Here is a 25417-nt window from a genome sequence, read left to right as displayed (position 1 = left end):
CTTCCCGGACGAGAACTGAGCTCACTGCAGCTGGGGAGACGGCCAGATATAAGTAAAGGATCTCGCCTTTCTGGGGCTTGGTAAGCAGCGGGGGAGAGGCCAGAAGGCTCCGAAGCTCTTCAAAGGCCTGCTGGCATTCTTCTGTCCACCGGAAGTCTTTCGGCCGTTTGAGGCTCTTGAAGAAGGGGAGGCATCGCTCGGCTGACCGAGAGACGAACCTTCCCAGGGCGGCAACCCGCCCCGCGAGCCGTTGCACCTCCTTAACTGTCTTTGGAGGCGACATCTCTTGCAGTGCCCGGATTTTCTCCGGGTTGGCTTCAATTCCGCGCTGGGTCACTATGAAACCCAGGAACTTGCCCGAGGTGACCCCGAACGCGCACTTCGCCGGATTGAGTTTCATTTGGTACCTTCTGAGCTTGGCGAATGTCTCGTTGAGATCGGCTATGTGGTGTTCCGCTGCTCGGCTCTTTACCAGCATGTCGTCCACATAGACTTCCATGTTCCGGCCGATCTGGTCTTTAAAAATTTGGCTGACCAGTCTCTGATAGGTGGCCCCAGCGTTTTTCAGGCCGAAGGGCATCACCTTGTAGCAGTAGGTGCCCTTGTCGGTGATGAAGGCCGTCTTCTCCTCGTCTTCCGGCGCCATTCGGATTTGATTGTATCCTGAAAAGGCGTCCATAAAAGTTAGCAGTTGGTGTCCTGAAGTGGAGTCGACGAGCTGGTCGATGCTCGGGAGGGGGAAGCTGTCTTTTGGGCAGGCCTTGTTCAAGTCGGTGTAGTCCACGCACATACGCCATTTTCCGTTGGCCTTCTTTACGAGGACTATGTTGGCGAGCCAGTCCGGGTAGGAGACCTCCCGGATGAAACCGGCTCCGAGGAGCTTGTCCACCTCTTCAGCTGCAGCCCGTTGTCGTTCCGGAGCAGAGCCTCTTTTCTTCTGCTTCACAGGCCTGCTGGTCGGCCTTACCTGGAGTCGGTGGACCATGACTCCAGGGTCAATTCCCGGCACGTCCGCAGGCGACCAGGCGAAGACGTCAGCGTTGTCCCGCAGGAAGCTGACAAGGCAATCCCTCTCGCGGGCGCCGAGGCCGGAGCCGACCTGCACAGTTAGCTCGGAAAAATTTTCTTGTAGTGGGATTTGAATAAGGAGCTCACCGGGCTCTACTTGCTTCTTCCAGAGGGTGTCCCTCGCATCGAGGGTTTCTATGGGCAGCGAAGGGCCCATCGGGTGGTCCGGCGCCTCGGCTGGTTGCTTTACTGTGTGGGCCGCCATGTAGCATTGCTTGGCGACTAGCTGGTCTCCGCGGACCTCGCCTACTCCTTGGTCGGTGGGGAACCGCATGAGCAAATGGCGAGTTGAAACCACGGCTCGAAGGGCATTTAGCCCTGGGCGCCCAAGGATGGCGTTGTAGACCGAGGGCAGACGGACCACCAGGAGGTCCATCCTCACAGTGCTCTCCCGGGGGGCGAGGCCGACTGTGACAAGGAAGCTAGCCTCACCTTCAACCGGGACTGCATCTCCGGTAAACCCAACCAACGGGGCATTGACTCTCCGGAGATGCCCTTCTGTCAATCCCATTTTTTGGTAGGCATGATAATACAAAATGTTGGCTGAGCTTCCATTGTCAACTAGGACACGCTTTACATCAAACCTATTTACAATCATAGAGATGACCACAGCATCATCATGGGGGGTTTCGACCCCTTCTAAGTCCTCGTCCGAGAACGAGATGACTTCACCAGTACGTGGGCGCTTCGGGGGTGCTCTCTGGGCGGCCGTTCCTGCCGAGGCCCGCCCGATCATGTTGATGGTGCCGGCGATGGGCCTGTTGTCGCCCGGATTTTCGGTTGGTGCGACATTCTCCGCCGGCCTCCTTTCCTCAGGTCGGTTCCTCACGAACCGGTTGAGTACTCCCCGTCGGATGAGCGCTTCTATCTCATCCCGGAGTTGGTAGCAGTCCTCCGTGTCGTGCCCACGATCTCGGTGGAAGCGGCAATACTTCCTGGGATTCCGGGGGAATCCCGTGTCTCGCATAGGAGGCGGGGGTCGGAAGAAGTCCCGACCCTCGATTTCCATCAGGATTTCGGCCCGGGGAGCGTTGACGGGTGTGTAGTTCTCGTACTTTCCTGGGTACGTCCGAGGCCGTGGTGGGGACCTCGGCCGAGGAGGGGTCCTTTGCTGAGATCGCATCTGCTGTCGGGGCGGACTTCTCAGTCTGGGAAGGTTCTTCTCTCAGCGGGGGGATCGGCTCCTTTGTCGGCCGCGCTCCTCGCGGCGTTTCTTCTGCTTCTTGGAGGCGGGCTCAATTGCCCCCCGCCTAGATGCAACTGCCTCCTCGGCCTTGGCATACTTCCGGGCTCGGGCCAACATTTCAGTGAAGTCTGCCGGGAAGCTCTTCTCGATGGAGAAGAGGAATCGGTAGGAGCGAACCCCAGTCTTCAGAGCCGACATAGCCATCGACTGGTCTAGCTCGCGAACCTCCCATGTGGCGGCGGTGAAGCGGTCCAGGTACTCCTTGAGGGGCTCCCCCTCTTTCTGTTTGATGTCGAGGAGGAAGTCTGACGTCCGTCGCTGGCGCCGGCTGGCAGCGAAGTTGGTGGCGAACTGCCTGCCGAGCTGCTCAAAAGAGGACACCGTATTCGGCTTCAGTCCAGAAAACCAAAGCCGAACGGTCCCTCGGAGGGTCGCTGGGAAGGCCTTGCAGAGTATGGCCTCCGAGGACCCTTGTAGGGCCATGAGGGCCCGATAGCTCTCCAGGTGGTCGAGAGGGTCGGTCGTCCCGTTGTAGGGTTCCACCTGAGGCATCTTGAACCTCGCGGGAACCGGCTCATCCTCGATCTGGCGGGAGAAGGGGGACTTGGTGGTGAACTCAAAGTCTCCCTCTTGTCTTGCCTTCTTGCTGTGGAGCGCCGCAATCTGATGCTCCAGATGCTCAACTTTCCGGTCGAGCTCCCCCACCCGTGGGATTGTCGTTGTGGTTTGCGCCGGCTCACGGTGATCCGGGGCTGACTCTGCCTCAGAAAGTTGGGGTCTCCGATCGAAACCTTCTCCCGGCAACTCCCTCCGGGGAGAAGCTCGTTCTCCGTTGTTGGCTCTAGAAGAGCCATGCAAGTTTTGGCTTGGGAAAACCGGGCCGTTGGGGAGACACTCCGGCGGGGCCTGAGCCCGTGGGGGAGCGTAGGTAAGGCTTCATCGCGCCGCAGACTCTGAACGGCGGCGACCAGGGCCTGGACTTGCTGTACCAAGGCGTCAAACTGTTCCGGCTGGACCTGAGGAACTGGGTCAGCCGGAGTTGGAGAATTCTGGACAGAGTGTCCAGGGCTTTGCGGGGGACGCCGGGAGATGTTAGAGGCTCCCTTACTTCTCAACTTCATGACTGCTACTCGGGCCCTTCCTCTAGCGCCAACTGTTGCTGGAAATTGGACCTGAGGGCAATCTTCGGTCGAGGAAAGGGAGCGGCGAGTTCTCACGGCGGGGCGGCGGTCCGTCGGCGAGCGGCGTCCTCCGTCTGGGGCGGTCGGAGAGAAGGGACGGCTGGCCCACGCGGCGAGGCGGCGATCCGTCAGCTGGCGGCGTCCTCCGTCTGAGTGCCTGCACACGAGCCGGTGGCCGGGTTTTCCGGCGCCGGCCCTCCGACGCTCAAGTCAGGGAGGGGGCAAGTAGTGTAGAAAGGAGATGAACAGTGTCTGTAGAGTGCTTCAATCTTTTTCAACCCCCTCCTGAGAGGCCAAGGCTCCCTTTTATAGGCGGGGGTCGGTTTACCTGCGATGTAACAGGGCGAAGCCGTAGTACGGCTCGGCATGTCATTCGGGTCGGCGCACGGTCAGGCGAATCATTGCACTGATGTCGGCGGTGAGGGCGTCGTACAGCTCGAACTAGCACGCTATCAGGCGAATTATTGCATTGGTGTCGGAGGTATGGCCGAGGTCGGAGACTTATCATAGTTGATTAGACTCTGCTGGGCTGATTTGCCGTGGAGAGCTGAGAGTCCGTAGATGACAGGAGCCATGCGCATTTATTGTGGAGTAAGCCGGAGATCCGCATTTATTGTGGAGTAAGCCGGAGATCCGCATTTATTGTGGAGTAAGCCGGAGATCCGCATTTATTGTGGAGTAAGCCGGAGAGTTACAGCGACCATGCGCAATAAATGCCAGAGGGGCGTCAGGGTATGGTCCTCGGCCAGACCTCAGAGGCGCACGGCCGTAGTAGGTGGCTGACAAGAGTAGACCTCGAACATCGGGGTTTTTCTTAGGTCGGAGGTCTCGAGGTCGGGCGTTCCGAAGTCGGACGCCGACTTCGGCCGTCCGGGGTCGGAAGTTGTACGGCTTCTTAGGGGCATTTATGTCATTTGGAAAAAAATCTTATTCCCCCCAACAGATATCATAAGCTTAAAAATAATTTAGGCTGCAGATTTTGTCTTACCAGATAACCAATTTTTGCCATTTTTTTATAAAAAAATATCTTAGATATAATCAAAGATGGTACATAGTTACCTACCATTCTAAGTTATTCAACTAAATTATTTATCTGAGCCATATAGAGAGTAATCCAACCAAGACCTCTTTATTTTCTTTTGCATGTCCCCAATATTTCACTTACCGGTCCCCGGTTTCCTGCTCTTGGCGTTTAAACTTTAAAGCAGCACAAGCGGTACAGCTATCGGATGTCCCCAGTCTTTCACTTACCGGTCCCCGGTTTCCAGTTCGTACCGTTTAAAGCAACACAAGCGGTACAACTATCGGGCGGACCGGGCCTCGGAATCCGCGGACCGACGGGAAACTCGGGCGCTCCTCTCAAGTCTCAAGCAAAAGATCTGCGGCCGCAGCTCTGCCGCACAGAAGCAGACGGTAAAAAAAAAAAAAAAAAAAAAAAAAACCCACAACGACGACCAAGGTGTGCTAAGCTGCAGCAGTCAACAAAACAAAAATAAATAAATAAATAAAAAGCTACGGTCTCTTTTTCTCTCCGCTAAGCTCTCGCTTCTCAGCCACAGCAGGTCTGGAAGCAGACGACGTCACCCCTCCCCTAGCACCGTCATAAACCCCCCCACTGTACCCGCCCCGTAAGGGGCAAAACCAATCTGAACGAAAACAAAAAAAACAAAGCCAAGAATAATTATTCCTCAGCAGACCAGTACGAACCCTCGACACGTGGTTAACGATGGCCTTGGTCCATGTAATAATCTTATGTTTTCGAATCATTTTCCGCTTCTCTATCCCCCCAGACCTGGGGTTCTAATCATCGCCATTCACAACATTACCGCGAGATTTGGATTATTGTTATTTCCTCGCCGATTTATTCCCGGATTCGGGTTCGCGATGAAGGTCCCACCACCCTCCAACTCCGGGATCCCACGTGCGACGGCCGCTGCAGTCCGCCCGACGCGACTCCCATATTCTCCACCCAATCACAGATTTAAGCTAAATTAACTAGTGGCGAATCACTATTTATTACATACACTCCGTAATCCTCAAACTAACTTTTAGGGCATGGGAGACAGATTCGAACATGGTTGGGCATATTTGTCAACAGAGGGTGTATGTTTAACAATTCGACCCCTTATAATTAAGTCCCGCCCCCTTATTTCCCTTCGCTATCGCTTTCGCTTTCGCTTTCGTGTCTTCATCTTCCTCCTCTCTCTTTCTTGGTTGCCCCTCCGGGTGGAAAGAAGGAAAGAGACCTGTAGTTGTTATTAATAAAGAAAAAACGAAAAAAAGAAAACCGTTACCCAGTCCAGGGGAAGAGCTGAGGTGAAGAAGATGTCGTCGGCGGCGGAGCGATTCGCCGTCGTCGGAAGAGGAAAGGCGCAGCTGCAGCAACAGCATCCGATGTACCACGTGCCCCAACACAGCCGGAGGGAGAAGCTCCGTTTCCCGTCGGAGGACTCTCCTCCACCCATTTCGCTACCCTCACTCCACGATCCCAGCACCGCTTGGCCGCTCTACCCCGCCGATACCGTCACTTCCTTCCTTCTGGCCTCTTCCTCCTCTTCCTCGTCGTCTTCCTCTACCTGTTACTCTCAAAACCCTAACTACAGCATCGCTTCCAGTTCCCATTTCTCTGGCCACCACAACACTCTCTCGCTCCCAGCGCACCACCACCGCCAGATCTCCAACCAGGGCTTCTCTCTGTCCCTCTCTTCTTCTGCCTCCAGTCCTCCACCTCCTGCACGCCACCAGTTCGGTGTAGGTCCGCTCGGGCCCTTCACGGGCTACGCCACGGTTTTAAACCGCTCCAGCTTCCTGGAGCCTGCTCGACAACTTCTCGAGGAAATTTGCGATTTCGGCCGTAGGGCAGTAACAGCAGCAGGAGGAAGCGGTGCTGGTGACATGCTTCTAGATGCCGATCCACGGGAGCCATCGCCGATGGATCATCGGATGCAGGTGAACGAGGACGGCCGGATCTCGGCTAGGGAGCAGCAGTGGAAGAAGTCCAGGCTTATCTCCATGCTTGATGAGGTGAGCCCCATAAACTCGACTTCTTGGACCGTTCGCTTCTCTTTTTTCTTTTTCTGTTTCTCTTTTCTTTCTTTCTCTCTCTCTCTTTTTTTTTGACTGCGATGAAAAGACTTTGTGAGAACTTGTTTCAATTATTCCTTTTGGAGCCGAGATCCTCTTTCTGGGACCTCTTCGATGCTGCTAGTTTCTCGAGGCGTGTTGCTGTGCTAAAAGCTAAAAATATCGCGATGTTCTTTCATGTCAAAGATTTTGAACGCAACGTACAGCTGGTGGGATCTTGGTACTGCACGAGATCATGGTCATGTCATCTATTCATCACCGCTGTTGCTGGGTTTATTGGATGGTGATCTTGATTATTTAGGAAACAGCGAAGATCCATGATTAGTAACATATGCACTCGATTAGCCACCATGCATCTTTTCAATTGAGGAGATATCCTTTCATCGCTTGGAAGTTTTGATTGTTAGATTCTAGGGTTTACTTGGTTCTCCTGAATTAATGCATCATTCTAGTGTAGATCATGGCGGTAAGCTAGGCTTACTAGTTAATCAGCTGGAAGATGCCATGGCAGATAATGGCTAAATGCTTTGGATTTTGGTAAACATGTTGCTAAAAAATTAAATCGAGCGTGAATATTAGAAGTTGACCACGATTTTGAGAAAAGAAATGATGACATGCAAAAAGATCGCAACATTAGATCGTGTAAGAAAATAAATGGTGGTAGAGCCTTTGAGACGAGCAAGACTCTTAAAATTTGGGGTTGAAGGTCCGACTCTAAATGTGGTGTTTCTATGAGGTTAAGGATTGTCTCTGATGGAGTTTGAACTTATAAATCTTAAGATCACAGTTCATTGGCTCATCCACTAACCAAGGTGTGCTGTCATCATTGAGTTGGGTGCTGCTTCCAAGGGGATATCTAACATGATGACATATTGTGTTTTGCGACATTATTTTCACCAAGATGAGACTCGGTTGTTGATATGCAGGAATGCATTCTCCAATCTCCAGAGTTTAAATATTTTTTGGGAGGAAATCGACAGAGTTCCAAAGATTAGTCTTAGCTACACTAGTTATGCCAATCTGACATTTCATTTAAGAGACCAAACGATTTTCTCATGGTTAAGGTAGTGAAAGACGGAGAGAGGAAACTAGCTTTGCACAGGCCAGCCTTTTACTAAGAAGATTAGCTCATACATGTATTACAGAAGCTGCACAGGTAAATCTTCAGATTCATTAAAACTATGATGTTGAGTTACTTTAGAAAATCTTGCCTTTATACTCGCACTGTTTATGCACAATGGAGAAACTAGGGTGCTACTGGCAGTTATCAAGATAAGTAATAAAATACACACTGAGAGATTGTGAAGATAACATATTGTTTGCGTAGTTCACAAAGCTGTCCATGAGTCTATAAAGGATGTCAAATTATCTCGTTTTCTTTTCTCCCATTGAATGATTTGACAATCTTTGTTAGTGCCATGATAGTGAAACCCTACGTGGTTCCCAGTTGATATTGTCAGAAATAGCTAAGCTTTATAAAACATGATGTCCAAGTATTTGCCAGAAGGACCACATGCACCTGTCTTCCAGCTTAGCTGGACGAGAGCTTATACTGTTATCAAATTAAAAGAGATGTCAGCAAATCAGGAATATTTACAATTTTGCTTCATCCTCTAAGATATTTGATATTTCTCATGGTCAAAGAAAAGAACTCTTGGCAGCTTGCATCTGCCACTGCAAATAAAAGTAAGTGGATTTGGTATTCTAATAGTAAGAGATAACGTAATGATTAATCTTGCCTGCTGTGAGAATTCTTCATGCTTCCGTCAAATGCTTGTTTTTTGCGAATTTACATACTATTACATTTCATTTTGAGAGGTATTCTGATCACGAGTCAAGCTGTCCTCGGCCATTTTAAAATTGAATTATGAAATAGTTATAACAAGTAGTTTTAGGATTTATTGATGTTTTGCTTGTCATTGCCACATTAAACAGTATGATGAATGTTCAGTATTAGCTAGTATGAAAATAATAGTGAATTAGGGGTATGCTTCTTTTTTTTTTTTTAATATCTCTATCACGAAAATTTGTCTCATAGAATTTGTAGCAGTTTGGTAGGCTTTCTAAATGTTGTGATGTTCATGGTCTTGTTGTTGATGGTGTAATGATCAAAAACTCCCTTTCAAACTGCAGTTAGTAGTAGTCTGCAACTCCTATGTATTCTAGACTCCATGACAGGACTAAGCTTATCTTTTTGACAAGTTTGTGATTTTGTGAACCCTCTCTAATTGTTGCTTTAATTTTAACTAAGGCAAGTTCTGGCACAAGACAGCCTGCATGGACTTTCATAAAGGCCTCTGTTTAGGGTACAGCTTATATGCCAAAGTGTGAGACTAGAATGCTATCCAAGGCTGCAGTTACTTTTGGACTCTTAAATTGTTCTCCTTTATTCTTGTGTTTGACCTTTCCTAGGTCGTCTGCTCTGGACATGAAGTCATTGCGCATAGGTTTTTCTAATTAATGTTATATAGATTTGCTTTCAAAATCCCTATTGGAATTGTAATAGGTTTTACAAATTTGTTGATTTAATTTGCTTTTGCTTTAGTAGTGTTCTTTTTTGAGCAATTGTTTTTTGAGCAAATGCTGTAGTAGTATTCTTTGTTCACTTTGATGACTTACTGTAATAACTTCTGGAGCCAATGCAACATATCTTATTCGGCCTTGTTCTTATATTTCCTTCTTTTCCTAATTTTATCTCCATTGATGTCTGTGTAGGTCTATAGAAGGTATAAGCAATACTATCAGCAGGTGCAAGCTGTCACCACGTCTTTTGAATCTGTAGCTGGCTTAAGTACCACTGCCCCTTATGCCTCCATGGCCCTCAATGCAATGTCAAGCCACTTCAGACGTCTCAGAGTTATGATTTCTAATCAGCTTCATCACACAAACAAGATTATTGGAAAAGAAGGTCTCAGTAGGGAAGGAGCTCCAAGCTTCGGGCTCATTAACAATGGTGCTTGTCTTCAACGAACAGTAAACAACTCAGGTACCTTTGGCCAGCTGCATATTTGGCGACCTCAGAGAGGACTTCCTGAATATGCGGTGTCTGTCCTACGTGCTTGGCTATTTGAACATTTCTTGCACCCGTAAGTGGCTTTCCCTTCAAATTTGCTTTGGCTTTATGGCTGGTCATGTAAGTTGGAGCCTTGGAGGTGGTATTGACATTCACTTCCTGGAGGCAATTTTCCCTGTCTATTCGTCATGGCTAAATGTATTCATGATTTATGAGCCAAACTCTTTTAGTGCCTGACATAGACCCAGCAGCTAGGCTGAAAAGTCATTTTCTTTGTCATCCCTACTTCTGAGATGTCGCTAATAAAATAGAACAAAAACTGAAAAGAGAAAATCTACCCTCTGACTTTTGGAATCAGAGTTTTTATTAGCAGAAGGCCGTTGACTGTATCGTTCACACTTTGGCTTATCTGATATTAGCAAAATGTGGTGGCTTTTAACCTATTTGCTGGCATCACACTTTACTTTATGTCCATATGACTAAAGCATGTCTCACTGTCCAAGCCACTAATAGTTTATATGATAAAGGAATGGTGTAAAACATTACTGCTGGGAACCTGCCGTGGGCTTATCTTTGCAAGATAAACTGATGGATAGTTTTATCTGATATTCTATTTTTTCGCCATGTGCTTGTCTCTGCAAGCGAGACTGATGGATAGTTTTATCTGATATTCAATCTTTTGCAGATATCCTACCGATGCTGACAAGCAGATGTTGTCTAAACAAACGGGTCTCACAAGAAATCAGGTAAATAAACTTCTTTCTTGCTTGTTAATCACTTCATGGAAAATAATAGGCTGCACCCTCTAGGTGTATGTGTTCTCTATGATGTCTATAAGGGCATTGCTCTTTAAATCTTTACACTTTTCTCTTTTTTCCCCCTTTTTAAATCTTAAGTTTGGTGGAACTTTTCCACAGTAGTAATGCTTGTTTCTCTCTTTACTCCCCTGGATGATCTAATGAATTCTTTTTCATGCAATATTTTACTACATCCATTCAAGCAGGTTTCAAACTGGTTTATTAATGCTAGGGTAAGACTCTGGAAACCAATGGTTGAAGAGATACACTCTCTTGAGATGCAACAATTGCATAAAGTTTCAGCTGGTGATAAAAGCCACGTCACCAATGAGCAATCTCAGCTACCATCACCTTCTACTGCTGCTTCCTGTAACTCTCGACCAGCTCAAAGTGCCAACAGCCCAAAGAATGAACACCCAACAACCAAATGCATTCAAGATGATCTCACTCAGATACCCAATCATACCCAAGAGCCATGTAACTTTGTATATGATGTTGTACCTGGTCATCAGCATATTGGATTTGGTTTGGATGTTGCTGCTGGAGGAACTTCAGGTGTTTCACTTACTCTTGGTCTCCACCAAGCCAGCGGGGTTTGCCTGGCAGAGCCTCTTCCGTTGAATGTCATTAATTGTTTTGGTCTTGAAGAGTGCAATGATGTTTATGTAATGGGTGCATTTGATGGGCAAGAGTGGCAGTTTGGAAAGAACCTAGGTGGACAGTTCTTTCATGATTTTGTTGGATGAAAGTGCTTGTGTGAAATCAGCTCAGCCAGTAGAATGGAGCAGAAAACCCTTTTTTTTCGAAAATACCAACATAGGCTACCAAAATACTCATCGGGGATAGAAGTAACTCTAATTCTTCAGGCATGGTTGCAGAAGATTATAGCCATCATGAATCATAAGGTATGCTATTTTATGTTTAAGCTTCCTATTTAAATGTGATGGGTCATTTTTTATAAAGCTATAGATCACAAACTTTTGATGGTTATTTGCAAGCAGTGAAGACTAAGCATGGTAAAGCATGTTGTACTGTTTATAGTCCCATCGAGAAAAAGGAAGAATTTTCTCAATCCACTCGGCTTGAGCATCTCAAAAAGATGTAGAAAAAACATAGAAAATTTAGGGAAAGTAAGGTCTACACTTTTTTTTTATTAATGAATTAAAAATTGAGGAACATAGTCTTTATTTATAATAATGAGATCTGTTTGAGTATAATTCGGATTGGATTTTTTCTCTACTTTGAATAGGACTAGCTTTTCTAAAATAGACATGGCTAATAGAAATAAATATAAAAAAAATAAAATTCTACAGAAAGTAGATCGACTTCTATATCGACTGTCTTCTGTTGGTTTACCTAATTTTTTCCTAATTATTAAATACGTTCGGTCAAAAAAAAATTTGAAGAGAAAATTTTCAGTTTTGACCGGCTCATTTCAAGGTCTAAATGATGGAATTTGAGCAAAATCGCTAGCTATGCACCCTTTACGAGGTAGAGTCACATTATGAAGACCGAAAAGTTATCCATTTTTTTTAAAAACAATGATTATTTTAATCTGGTTCTGTTGTATGGCTAAGTTATGATCCTTGGAAGTTTGACATGTGATTCCCCCTCTTGATTTGGTGTATCTTATTTCCGGATCCTGCCCAATCCAGCCTATAGTATATATTAGTTATAGTGGTCCACATGAATCTCACACATCAGTTTATTAAAATCGTTTCTATTTGAAGGGTTGGGAGAATCTATTTTGTATATATTTGGTGTCCTTGAGTTTTGACCAATTTTTTCTTCTTTCAATGTCCTTATATTTTCCCATAGATGGATATTCAGGACTATCTTATCCAACAAGAAGTCAAACTTGTTTCTCAATTTTTTTTAATGAAAAAAATGTTTAGCATTCTTTATTGAACTTAGCTTTCATGGCCATGCATCGACTGCATCGCTAATTTTTGCTTTTCTCTACAGGATATGGCAGGAATGTAGGTCGATCTCCACTTCAGAAAATTGTAAGTTTATTTATGATGCATTTCTACTTTTGTAAAGTTTGCACTTGTATGTCACATTAATCTTGCTAAGCATGCAAGATTTTTTTTTCCTCTTCTTTTTGAGCAAAATGTTGGAAAAATCCAACTAATTATATGTTAAGCAAGTTTATGTTTAGGATGGCTGGCTGTTTAGGAGGTGATTCTGGGTCCTTAACGGGTCGGTGTCCCGGGGATTCAAGGCAGCTTTTTCGTTTTTGGCAGTCTCTGTCCAATCTATACCAGTCTTGGATGGATTCCAGGAGGATGGCTATAGTTTGCACTCAATCCTGTATCAAATGGATCATTGGGCATCGAAGTACTTAAAACTTTTGTGAAGTCAAAAGCGTTGGGTTGAGCATTTTTGACCTCTGTTTGGTGTCGTTTAATTCGATTTATTGGGGGCATGGCGCTCTATGTGCGATTGGATTGGATGGTGGTATTTTAAGCGGTGCAGGAGAGGCTTGATATCCGGGACTGGTGAAGCAGGGTTACCATATTGGGACAGAGATTCAGTGGCCAACATTTTTACGTCTTGGCAATGTCATGTACCGTGTGTGCAGAATAATTGCCTTCCTGAAGATGACATGAACTGTAAGATATATCATAGGATTGGCATTTGATGTATAACTCCTCTGGTTTTAGTCTTTTTGATGGGTCTTGGTGTCTCTGTTAAACAGTAATCATGTTATCTTAGTATTAGATGGGAAGATATCTTGCCAAACTCCCAACCTGTACGAACCTAGGTGCAGGTATAGCGGCGCCATTTTGGAGACCACTAACTCTCGCTCTCCCTCTCGTATATATATATATATATACATACATACACGCGTAGAGTGGGTGCACAGCAAATCATTTTTGTGTTTTCTAACTACGTTTCACCTTTTCTTTAGAAATAATACGTGGATGAAGGGTAAAGAACATGGCAGACTGAAGAGGCTTCTCGTCATGGCAGGCACGCTGGTTTAGAACCTTAGGAAATGCAAGAAATTTTCTAGAGAAGATAGACAATGCGTTTAAATTATTTTTTTACGATACATTGTTAAAGGTCTAATGATGCAGATTAACAGGGCCTGAGCATGTTGCCCATTTTCCTGCGGCTCGGTCATTAAGCCCTAGCCAACTGTCACAACGTGTGACACACTGATCGGACATTTGCATGACAGTTGTATGGCCAGCAGAGCAGTGTCACGTTTATTCCCTTTTTTTTTTCTTTTTGACAGATTTTGGGCCTCGCAGCCTTACCGTTTGGAGATTTAGCTTGGGCCACCTGTATAAAATTGACAACCGGATTGGTTCTGGGCTGCTGCCGTATCGCACAGAGAAGAGCTTCGGCTCTTGCAAATCATGCTCCGCCACGTGTGCGGTTGAAGATTAGGAATATTCCAAAAACCCGAACCGGAGGCGGATGTTCCCTCCCATGTGCTTCTTGATCCCGCAGTCGGTTTGACGTGTTAGGGTTTCGCATTCCCGTGTTCGTCTCGCGGACTCTTTATCTCCACCGTCCGATTCAACGAAACCCAACCTTACTCCCTCCCACTTCCCCGCTTTCTTGCTTCAAATATCCTCATAACCGGCATAGCAGCGTGGTCTATCCATCTTCCTTTCTGAATTATTCTTTTCTTTTTCCGAAAAAAAAAAGAAGCCCTCGAATCCGGCATACAACGGAACCTATTTAGGTCTTTCTAGGGTTTGAATTCGATTTGGCGGTTGGTGGGGCTGGTGTCCGTGGATGTCGGAGCTGCTTGGGCTCGTTTCTAGGGTTTCCGAGGGTACGTTCTCGTATATACCATAATCCAGGGTGAGGCGATGCAGACGGAGGCGCGGGTCGGGGTGGTGGTGGAGGGCGGAGGGCAGAGGGCTCTCGCCTCCGGCCACGAAGCCGCCGTTGACGGTGGGGTCCGCCGGTTCTCCGCCGCGCACCACCAGCGGAACCGGCAGCAGGGCCTGCAGCAGCAGCCGCATATCGGGACGGTGGCGCATCTCCTCGCTGGAGGGGTCGCCGGAGCGATCAGCAAGACCTGCACGGCTCCCCTCGCTCGCCTCACCATCCTCTTCCAGGTAGGTTATCACTTTCCCCCTCTTTTACTATGCTACAATGGAGGGATTTTTCGCCTTTTTTTGTTAATAATTTCGTATGCTCTCAACCTTCTCTTCTTAGGGGGAAAACTGGTGCTCTTGAAATTTCTCGTATAGGTATAAGCGCGAACTGATTCGACTTATTGAATATTTTGATTCATGGGATCATCTTCGGGGGGTTCTGAATATTATCTAGCGCACATGGTTTGTCCCAGCTTATAATGTTAGTTCTCTGTCGTGCTGTCCAGGCTTTTCTTAATTGGAAAGGCACTAAAGTTGCTTTTTTCTCTATATCGAGCCCCCCCAAAAATGGGATGGTATGAATATCCATAGCTACGCGAGTGCCTGATTGTAAACCCTGGTAAGTTGTGTTGCTGATCAAGTGGGATCCTGAAACTCAGAGGTGCCTAGTCAAAATGAGCCATGAACTTCCTCGATCTCTAATGATTGTTATTAGCAACAAATGGAGTTGGAATGGCCCAGACTCTTGTGTTGCATGTCTAATACATAATAGGAATATAGCAGGGTATACGAATATTGTGAACAATTCAAGACTCCAATTCATATGAAGATGCATCTGGCTTAAAGCAAGTATTGGTCACTTATTTGGAAAATGAGAAATGAAAGTCTCCTTGCTTGGGAGTTACCAATCCATGATAATATGCCGCAACTATTGTCATTCCATCTTCTATTTCCACAGTCCATTTACTAGTATGCTAGTGGTGGACAATTGCAGGGCATATAAGAGAGTTCGGATGGCTGTTGTAGACTTGGGCATATCTGATGCTTGTGTGAGGAAGCATGGAAGGCTGTGATTCCCTATAATAAGATAGCCTGTTCTTTGCAATCATTAGCTTAAAATTTAGACCTCAATATTAATTGTTAAACTTATCTTACAGATTCTTTCGATAATGGGTCTTTACAGTTTGCTTAACTGTTAAACATCTGGTGGTTTGGATATAATTTACTCTAAATTGAGCACTAGGATCGCATGTTATGGACATAGTGATGCATTTTCTAGAAGGCCTGTGAAGAGGAAGATCTTAGGCTGATCATGTTTTCTTTTTTTTAATCTCCATTCTTCTACTTCCAATTGTCCAATTTCTCTTCTGTCATTATGTATAGGCCCATAACTTTGTGGTTTATTCTCAGATAAGCTGTATTGGTTGGTGTCATAGATGTAGAATCCAGTCTTTTAGTCTTTCACTGCATCAAACCTGTTCTCTTATCTCAGCAACTAGTTCTGTGGCATTTTGTTATGTAGGTGCAAGGCATGCATTCTGATGTTGCAACTCTAAGCAAGGCTAGCATATGGCGTGAGGCTTCCCGTATTGTTTATGAGGAAGGGTTTAGAGCATTCTGGAAGGGAAATTTGGTTACTATTGCTCACCGCTTACCTTATTCCTCGATTAGCTTTTATGCTTATGAACGCTACAAGCATGTAAGTATGAAAATTTGCTGGAGTGTTATACATTGGCCTGTCAGCTAACTGGATGTTGTGGTTTCTAATTCTATCCTCATGATCTGTTCTTTTTTTTTCTTCAGTTTCTACAGTTAATTCCCGGGCTAGATAGACATAGAGAGTATGCTAGTGCAGATGTATGTGTGCGATTAATAGGTGGTGGTTTGGCAGGCATTACAGCTGCATCTATGACCTACCCATTGGACCTTGTGAGGACGCGTCTTGCTGCTCAGGTAATCTGACCATTCTTACAAGTCAAATAGCCATCCATCAATTAGTTTCAACTTTAGCAATTTGAAGTTATAAGTTCTTAGTTTTCCAGATATAAATTGGACAAAAAATTTGGCCTATTGGTCTCTCTTCAAGGGTTTGAATTAAGGTCCGCTAAACCGGTAGGGCGTGCCCGTTCATGAACCGGCATGCCTAATTTTTTTTTGTAGTTTTCAAAAAAATTTAATTGGTAAACACTATTTTTGAACTTTTTCAATGAATTTAAGTCTAATTTGATTTTTTTTGATATTTTTTGATGTTTCTATGATTCCGGTTTAACCTTGATGATGCATCATATTGATTTAAAATGATACAAATCATAAAATAAATAACATAAAATATTTTCAAATTAAGTAGTGATGTAAAAATTAAAAAAATAATATAATCAATTACATACATTTAAAATTCAACATACATATCGATATCTAAAATTAGGTCAAGTGGCGATGCCTCTCATTAGATATTCGGAACATCTTCATAGTCAGAAGGTACATTAGCCCACCTCTCTAACCAAGCGGCGTTGTAGTCTTGTACATTCATTCTCATACTATAAAGAACGCGCGCCGAGTTATAAGCACTCTCGCATCTCTCGCTAAAGCTCTAGTTTTGAGAGATGTCCTTTGGCTGATAATACGGCTGTGGAGGGACCTATTCGAATATGCCGACAGCAAAATCCAACTCGTAAGATGCTTCACGCTATGTAGGATAGTAGTCACCAGAAAATGCCTTAAACACACAATATCTATATCCGTATCCGTATGAGTCATAGATTCTCTGTGGCTGCAGATAATGGGATTCAATATATGACTTGAAACCTGATACGTGTATGGATCCTACTTCACGTGCGAGGTCATGTGCAGTTGCATTATGTCCTCCTAAATGACCTTGAGGGGTTCGTATCCTATATACAATCATATCCTCGTGGGTTCTACCAGATCGTGCACTGTGGTCCCTATTCTGTTTAGTATGCATAAACTGAAATTTATCAGTGAATCGAAGACTACCCTACGACTGTGTCTCATAAACAGTGGTCCTTGTCCTTCACTCTCTTCCTGGTTGGCAGATCCATGACCATCAGAACTGTCATTGTTGCTGCTCTTCGTCTCTGAATCTGAGTGTACTAACTCCTCCACACTCTCCATTAGGACTGTAGGTGTCTTTTATTTTTCTTTTTTGGTATGCTGGGCAACTGCCTTCTTACCATTCGTGCTTCTCTCTGCTTGAAAGAATGTATGTTGCCTTCCTGATCGAGTCGACCGGATAGCGTAGTGGCCTCGTTTAAGCATCTCTCGATTAAATCTTTGAGAGAATGTCTCAGACAAGGAGTCATGTGGTGACTAGCTCTTCTGTGGCTGATCAGCTGGAAGAACACTGTGGCTGGTTAGCGTGTACATCGTCTATACATTTACAACATATAAAAAAATCAAGCTCAAGTCAAATTTTGGCATGATTTTTTCTTATTTTGCAATTTTTGAGCTATTTTTTAAAGCCTCTCTCCCCATCTCAAAAAAAAGAAGGGAAGAAGATAGGAGAGAGGAAGTACACCTTATTTAGCCTTGGATCTTCCTTCTGATAGCCTGAATCGGTATTGTTTGTGGATTTTTTTGGAAAGGGGAAGCGGCGGAGCCGCTTTCAAATTGCGTTTGGAAGGCCCGATAAACTTATGCATTTACTGCTATAGAGTACTCTTTCCATTGTTTTCATTTGGATGAAGTTTTATTTAAGAATTTGATGACTTGGCCTTGATAGTAGTTGCACAAGTATGTAGCAGTCATTACATGAATCATGGACCATTATCATTGGACTTGCAGTCACTTAATACATGTAGCTTTCATCTAGAAGTTACAATTCTTATTTGTATTTTTGGAACATATTCTTTGCTCCTATTCACATGAATGATGGATTGCCTTTTGTATTGAGTTATCCATTTGTTTTGTAAGCCCTCTATGGCTCATTTCCTTTTTTGAAAAAAGAAAAATCTAATGGATGTATGCCATCATCATATTGCTGTCGTTCCACTTCATGCCCACTTTTTAATTATAGAAGCAGTTTATGCGTGTTTCTAAAAATATATTAGAGTCATTACTTTGTCTATTTTTTGGTAGTTCGATTCTCTTCAAATCACTATTTCCATCTCTGCATCTCAACGTGATTTGGTCTGAGTTTATTCTTCTAGCTGTTAGTATCTTCAACTCTCTCTCTCTCCCCCTCTCTCTCTCTCTCTCTCTCTCTCTCCCCTTTTGTTCTAACAGCCATGAGATATGCATTCATCTGCAAACTTGGAATTTATCTTGCAAAAGCATGTTATTATAACCAATAAATCTCATTCCCAGCAATCATGGTCAGTAGGTGTCGAGGTGATACTAATTCTTCTCCATTAATTTCTCTTAAATTTGCATTCTTGTTCGATGCAAGCCATTTCAAATGCTTATCCATGGTTTCCTATCTATATCACCACTCTTTGTTTCTCAAACATAGATTGTGCACCTAATGTTAGGGCCCGAGTAGGCTCCAGTGCTTATGCCATTTTATTCACTAATCGAGTTGCTTACTATGCATTGGCTGACTGTTGGTGAAGATTGGTTCATTGAAAAGGAAAATTGTGTGAAAAAAGAAAAAAAATGATGAAGAATAATGTTAATAATCGAAACACCTATGTTTGACATGATTCATCATATTATGATAAGCAATACTTTGAATTGGTATTCCAATGTTCCTCTCATAATAACAGAATTTTTCAATTGCATTCTTGAATCACTGGATAAAAATAACGAATGAAGACAGTGAGCATGTATATACATCTGCGGTGTTAGATGTCTTGTAACAATGAAAAAATAACCCAGGCTATGAAAGTATGAGGTGGATGCCCCTCTTTGGCTCCATGTAGCGTAAGTATAACATGAGCTCATTATTTTAATTGGTTTCAATTATTGTTCTAAGTGCCTTGAATAACCAAGTATTTGTTGCAATATTTTCAACCTCCATCAATTGATAAAATACATAAGTTAGGTTTTTAATGTTTTGACTAGTTCATTAGCTTTTTCTTATCATTGCCAAGGCATAAATATCTTCACCATTGCGGGACTTTGTGTGTTATTAATGTGTTATGTAGTTTGTAGGTTGTTATTTGGAGCAGGAATTGCAGATAATTTTGATACATTATGGATTTGTGTGATTTGAAATTCTGCAGACAAAAACTATATATTACAGAGGCATTTCACATGCACTCTGTGCCATCTGCAGAGATGAGGGTGCAAAAGGGTTATATAAGGGCCTCGGAGCAACATTACTGGTAAAATTGTCCTTGCTATTTACTTCAGCTGCGGCTATAGTGTTTTTTATTTATTTTGGGTTGACTTTGACCATTAGTTACCTGCAAGGGGTTGGACCTAGTATGGCAATCAGCTTTTCATAAACATTTTGGGTTGACTTTGACCATTGGTTACCTGCAGGGGGTTGGACCTAGTATAGCAATCAGCTTTTCTGTTTATGAAACATTGAGATCCCAGTGGCAACTACAAAGGTGATGGGCATGCACTTTGATTAAATAAAATTTGGAGCTTTGTGTGCTATGCAATTTTATTCTTTTCATTGCCTGATTATTATTAATATGCGGATTTTGATTCTTTGAAATCAGGCCACATGACAATGCAGTCCTTGTTAACTTGGCTTGTGGAAGTCTTTCTGGCGTCGCATCATCAACAGGCAAGTAATTGGCAACTTGACAAGATGAAATCTACAGCTTGAATATGACATAAGTGGACCTTACAAATACATTTGTGGATTATGTTTCTTTGTTCCCTTTTGTATGTAGTAGTCTGTTGATTTTTGCATTTGTTCAGTGTGAAATTATGTTACTTTAAAATACCTATTTCTTGAGATGTTGCTTTGATGAATGTGGGTTTGGTCCCCTCCAAAGTGGACTTGGGAGGCTTTGAGATTCACAAGTGCCCTCCCTCACAAGCTAAGAAGAAGCATGGATACTTCAAATCACATGGCTTATTCATATCATATGCATATCAGATGCCAATACTTGTTGAATACTTCTTGGATATATATCTGATCCTTGTGTTAAGTACCATATTTTACATTTTTTTTTAAAAAAAACCAGATACTTCCTGGATACACTCAAGATACTTTTTAATACCTTCAAAAATGAGAGGGAGGGTGTTTTCTTTATTTTTTTTTTAATGTTAACTTTTTAAATGGATGGTTAATTTTGGAGTCTACGATGTTATTATTTGAATATGAAGTATGTGTTGGGGTCTATGGATTTGAATGATGATTTAATCATAAACTTGTAAAAGTTGATGCCATCATATTTGATAGCCTATTGTGTTTGTGTATGCATTTTTTTTACACACATATGTATATCTGTATATATATGTATATATGTGTGTATATGTGTATATATATATATATATATATATATATATATATATATATATATATATATATATATATATATATATATATATATGTATATGTATATGTATATGTGTGTGTGTGTGTATTCATTGACGTATCTTGGCCAGATCGTCCTGCATTTTCAAGATTTATTGTATTGATGAATCCATGTCATGTTGTAATTTTTATCTTGTATCCATGTCTATGCTTCATAGCTCACATGTTTGCTATACACTCCATATCACGTCATGGTATCTCTTAAGTCTTCTGCGTATGGCAGGTAGACCAGAAGTGCAATCTCAGTTTCAACTGTGTAGATACCTAAACCATATCCAGCATTTATTTTCCTCTAATACATTGTCGAATACAAAATGTATCAAGTTTAATTTTATTAAGGGGAATTTAGTTTTCTTACATGGCACTAACAGGGTTCTAGATCAACAAGTGTTGAAGAACAAAAGTGATAGAGAAGAAGTGGAGAGATGCATTGAGGACTTGATAATGAGAGACATTGTAGTCCTAATAAATTAATATGCAAGGAAAGCCATTACATGCAGATAAAATACTAATATCCTGTTAATTTGATTGTAATTAAAGTTGTTTTTTCTGGCTCAACTAGTTAAGCCCAGTTGCAATGTAGAAGGCCAACCGCATAAAAGTAGAAAATATAGCCTTAAAATTCGAGATCTGAATACATGAGGCACATGATATGGACCACTGTTAATACTTGCTTGGGCTAGAGCTTATGTATCACTATATATCTACAAAACATGCAATGTATGTAAATACTCAGATCGGAAGATATGTGGTAATGCATGTACCAAATATTAGAATCTAGGGTATGTACCACATGCTTTTGAGGAGAGGGTAGATGCTAGGTCTCCTAGACCATGGGCATTTGAGATGAGGGAGACACTTCTCTGATCTCCTATGAAAGCCACGCTTGATCCGATCGAGGAGAAAAAAGATTTTCTTTAACCCGCTCAACTTGAATCTCTCAAAAGAAAACTAGAAAAAGAAGAATCTCGAAAGTAGGGCTTATGTCCCCTTTTCTTTCATTAATCCTTCAAAAAAATGAGGTATATAGCCTCTATTTATAATATAAGGTCCGTCCTAACATAATTTGGGTCGGATTCCTCTTCATAATTCTAGGACTCTTTTTTTTTAAATAGACATTTCTAGTAAAAAAAATAAAAATTAAGGAGATAGATTTCTACTTCTACATTAACTTTGCCTTCTGTTGCTTCGCCGAATTTTTATCGGATGGAGAGCTACGCTCGGTCAAAATCTTATCTGTAAAAGAAACTTTCGGTTTGACCAGCCTGTTTCGGGGTCTAACAGTGGAATTACATCCCAATTTAACCTCTTAGTTGTAGATCTCGAAAAGATACACAATTTCAAAAAAAAAAATCTAAATCGGGCATTGTTATAACCAAATTATGGCCTTCGGAAGTTTGGCTGCGACTCGGCTTTCTGATGCGATGGATTTTGCTCTTGAACCCTGTTTAACCCCACATGTAGTAGCCAAAGTGGTCTGCATTGAGTTTGGTGATCCTCGTGGATCAATGTTTGTGGCCACATAACTCACGAAGGGGATTCAGAATGTAGCTTCTGATTTTTTTCAGCCATGAACAAAGTATAAAATGGGATGGAATATTTCCTCAACATCAGCCATCAAGTTTTCTTTGCCCTTTCTCCCTCTTATAATAGAAATGTTGCTATTTTTTTCTTTATTATTGCATACTCTTGCCCGACTATTCCTTTATTTGATAAGAATCAGTTTCGTAGTTGCCAGAATTGGTAGCAGGTGTAGGTGCAGGAAAGTGGATATTTTAAAAACACTTTTGCTAAGGGCACTTTTGGAGAAGCCGGTACAGGTTCGAGATTCCGAGAAGGTCCCAAACCAAGTGTGTTACCCTAGTACAAGATCCCATATACTAAGATCATCATGTCTACGAACATTGGCATCCGTGGACCATAGAGTGCTATGCTGGGTCTCTCTTATTATAATTGACAGATGATAGGCCAAGTTGAAATGATATGTTCTACAAATTGCTAGCCTAACTCACATGATCATGGTCTGTCGTACCACCCCAAATCGTCCGATATAAGTGGCACAAGCCCCGTACAGCCCTGTACCAAGGCGTACCACTCTGTACCGAGATGTATCGAGGTGCGTACCGGCATGTACCGAGATGTACCAACCTGTATCTAGACATACCGAGATAAAACTTGAGAAAAATGGTTAGAAAGCTATTTTGGTACAGAAGTGTATCGTACCATACCAAACCGAACCGATAAGGTATCGATATAGTATCTGGTACCGAGATTGCGGACCTTGCACATGATCATATACAGAAATTTCTGCATTTTCGAACCTTGATCTGATTTTGGTGTCCTCTCTCAGATTATTAAGAAGATCACAAACCAGTTGCTAGCCTGACTGCAAGATCATGTTGCATCGCAAAATATCTGTTTTAACTTCATTCCAACATAGTTATATGCATGTTTGTCCGTCAGTTCATGAAATTCAACTTCTACTTCAGCCACACTTTGACTACCTTTTGCAGCCATTGGACAGGTCATTATCAAGCTCTCTTTTATGCTGCGTGTTCTATTTGAGCATTATGCAACTTTTTGGATAATGCATTCTCTATATAGATGTTTATCTAAAGCTCATTGGATTTGCTAGTGTCCTTTTGACATCATCCATGCAGAGAGAGGGGGAGAGAGAGAGAGAGAGATCCTTGACTTTTGAATCAGTTTGATGTAGTTTGTGAATTTTACATGAGATTTGAGACATCCATGACATAGAATCTATTTTTATGGTGCATTTGAGTGCTAAAATATATGTTTTGCTGATTCTATTGTTCTAATCCATCCGCTGATTGGAGTGTTGTTCTACTGTCGGCATTGACGATTCTTGGCATTCCATAACTATATAAATGGTTTATGAAATTATGAGATCAATGATAATTGCAAGTTAGTATGCAGGATGGCGATTGCAGCTGTGCATGCTCCTACTGCAAAAATTAGATTTTTTGTCGCTCAAGTTTGGCATGTGGAATGCTGACTCGTCTACTATTTTGCAGTGACATTTCCATTGGATCTTGTGAGGAGGAGGATGCAATTGGAAGGTGCAGCTGGGAGGGCTCGTGTTTATAACTCAGGTCTTTTTGGGACATTCAGGCACATAGTTCACGCTGAAGGCATTCGAGGCTTGTATAGAGGCATTCTGCCAGAGTACTGCAAAGTTGTTCCCAGTGTTGGCATTGTTTTCATGACTTACGAGATACTCAAGTCATTCCTGTCAGGCACACCAGATGATGACTAGTGCTGGCAACTTTCTAATATGCTGCATATCTTGATCTTTGATTTCTGCCATTGACACACATAATTGAGTTCTTATTAGAGATGATGAGTATGTGGTACTCCTTGGGAATCACGTGGTAGTAAGTTTTGCAATTACTGCCATGAAAAAGGTTTTCATTTCGTGTATAGATATATAATTATTTCATGCGTAAGTCAAGACATGTAACTGCTATACAACTTACATTTGCTGCTTGCGATCATTTTCTCATCAAAATGTATTTTCCATATTTTTTTAACTTTGAGAAAAAAATATTTAGTTCTTCTTTCAACTCTTCCTGTTGATATTGTCATGGTGTAAATGGGATCTGACTTTACTGAAAAAAGAATTGTTGAGTATTTAGGAATTCTGGAAATTCTACTTCTTTGGAGCATTTAGTAGACTAACACCTGTATCCTGCTAGTTGTTATAGTTTCAGGAAATTACTAGCTTCAATACCAGAAAGAATGTAGCGGAAGATATTGAAGAGGCTCTTTTCTGGCAATAGATTATTCATATGTAGCAAAGTTGTCTTTCACAGCTTGGATAGCTACCTCTAAAGGGATCTAAATCTTTTAAAAAACTGTTATAGTTTCAGCTGATGGACTCAATTCTCTATTTTGATCCTCAGAGGAGAGGCAGGAGTAAACAAATTCCTGTGTGCAAGTGATAATTAACTGCAAGATGATCTTGCCATACAGAGACAGTAACAGCTGCCCCACCAATTAGGAGCAGTTTCTATCCATCGATTGTATTGGCTTACTGTCAAACTTATGATTCAAATTGGCACGCTGAAGTTCTAATTCTTGACATCCTCACCTCAGAAAATCCTGTTTGATAAGCAGTGATATAAAGATGGAAGCCATTCTGGGGAGGGGGACCTGTTTGAAGATTGAGTAATCATAAAGAATGTGCTAGTTGTCTCTGTTCACACGATTAAATAAAGCTGATTCTTGATGCTTGTGGACATACTTTAAAATTGCCTTGTTTGGCTATACATTTAAGTATTGTTTTCGGCACTTTAGCTATTGTGATTTCATTCTGACTGGTTGGGTTGCTGGTTACTGATCAACCTATTTCAGAACCAGTTCAATTCCCTTTGCTTATCCTAATTATCATGATCATGTTCTGGTTGTTGGGGTTACTAATTATTTGTTCAATCTGTTTTCTGACCAATTCGGTCTGCTTTGTGTCATCATACTTGCAGTCAGCCTTTATAATTTTGTCTTTCCCATTTGAGTTTTGAAATGGAAGAAAAAAGCAGCAGGCACATGATATGTTCTATCTATACCGCACTGGTACTGGTGAAGATCAGCCCTGTGTTATGTATTCATGTTTCAGATTATCTGAATGCTATGAAGCTTGTGTTTGAAGGCCCGAAATTATTGTTAGCTTGTACAGGATAATCTTGCTTAGATGCTGTGATATCTTGAAAGGTAATATGTACCGAGTCAAGAGCCACAGCCAAGACATGCACTATTCTTAATATTTAGTCTATCT

General features: G+C 42.7%; 2 protein-coding genes across 3 annotated transcripts; both read left to right on the top strand.

Annotated features, from left to right (window-relative positions):
- Nucleotides 1-5613: 5613 nt before the first annotated feature.
- Nucleotides 5614-13060, top strand: LOC103722546 (BEL1-like homeodomain protein 9). Of its 2 annotated transcripts, none has more exons than XM_008813140.5 (6): nt 5614-6459; nt 9235-9605; nt 10218-10278; nt 10536-11234; nt 12295-12335; nt 12491-13060. In XM_008813140.5, exons 1-4 carry the CDS (start codon nt 5761-5763, stop codon nt 11073-11075), a joined length of 1671 nt encoding a protein of 556 aa, XP_008811362.2. In that variant the 5' UTR covers nt 5614-5760; the 3' UTR covers nt 11076-11234; nt 12295-12335; nt 12491-13060. The 2 variants fall into 2 exon arrangements, with proteins under 2 accessions (XP_008811362.2, XP_088569883.1); XM_088713757.1 differs by having other exon boundaries at nt 12476-12711.
- Nucleotides 12990-24936, top strand: LOC103722545 (uncharacterized). Its single transcript, XM_008813139.6, has 7 exons — nt 12990-14411; nt 15694-15870; nt 15975-16124; nt 19352-19453; nt 19614-19684; nt 19799-19866; nt 23661-24936. Exons 1-7 carry the CDS (start codon nt 14160-14162, stop codon nt 23900-23902), a joined length of 1062 nt encoding a protein of 353 aa, XP_008811361.3. The 5' UTR covers nt 12990-14159; the 3' UTR covers nt 23903-24936.
- The last annotated feature ends 481 nt before the right edge of the window (nt 24937-25417 follow it).

This window comes from Phoenix dactylifera, chromosome 17 (assembly GCF_051530095.1).
Source record: "Phoenix dactylifera cultivar Ajwa chromosome 17, Ajwa_hap1_PhDact_Kaust_v1.1, whole genome shotgun sequence".
Taxonomy (NCBI): Eukaryota; Viridiplantae; Streptophyta; class Magnoliopsida; order Arecales; family Arecaceae; genus Phoenix; species Phoenix dactylifera.
Note: the sequence above shows the minus strand (reverse complement) of the source record. Positions and strands in the feature narration are given on the sequence as shown.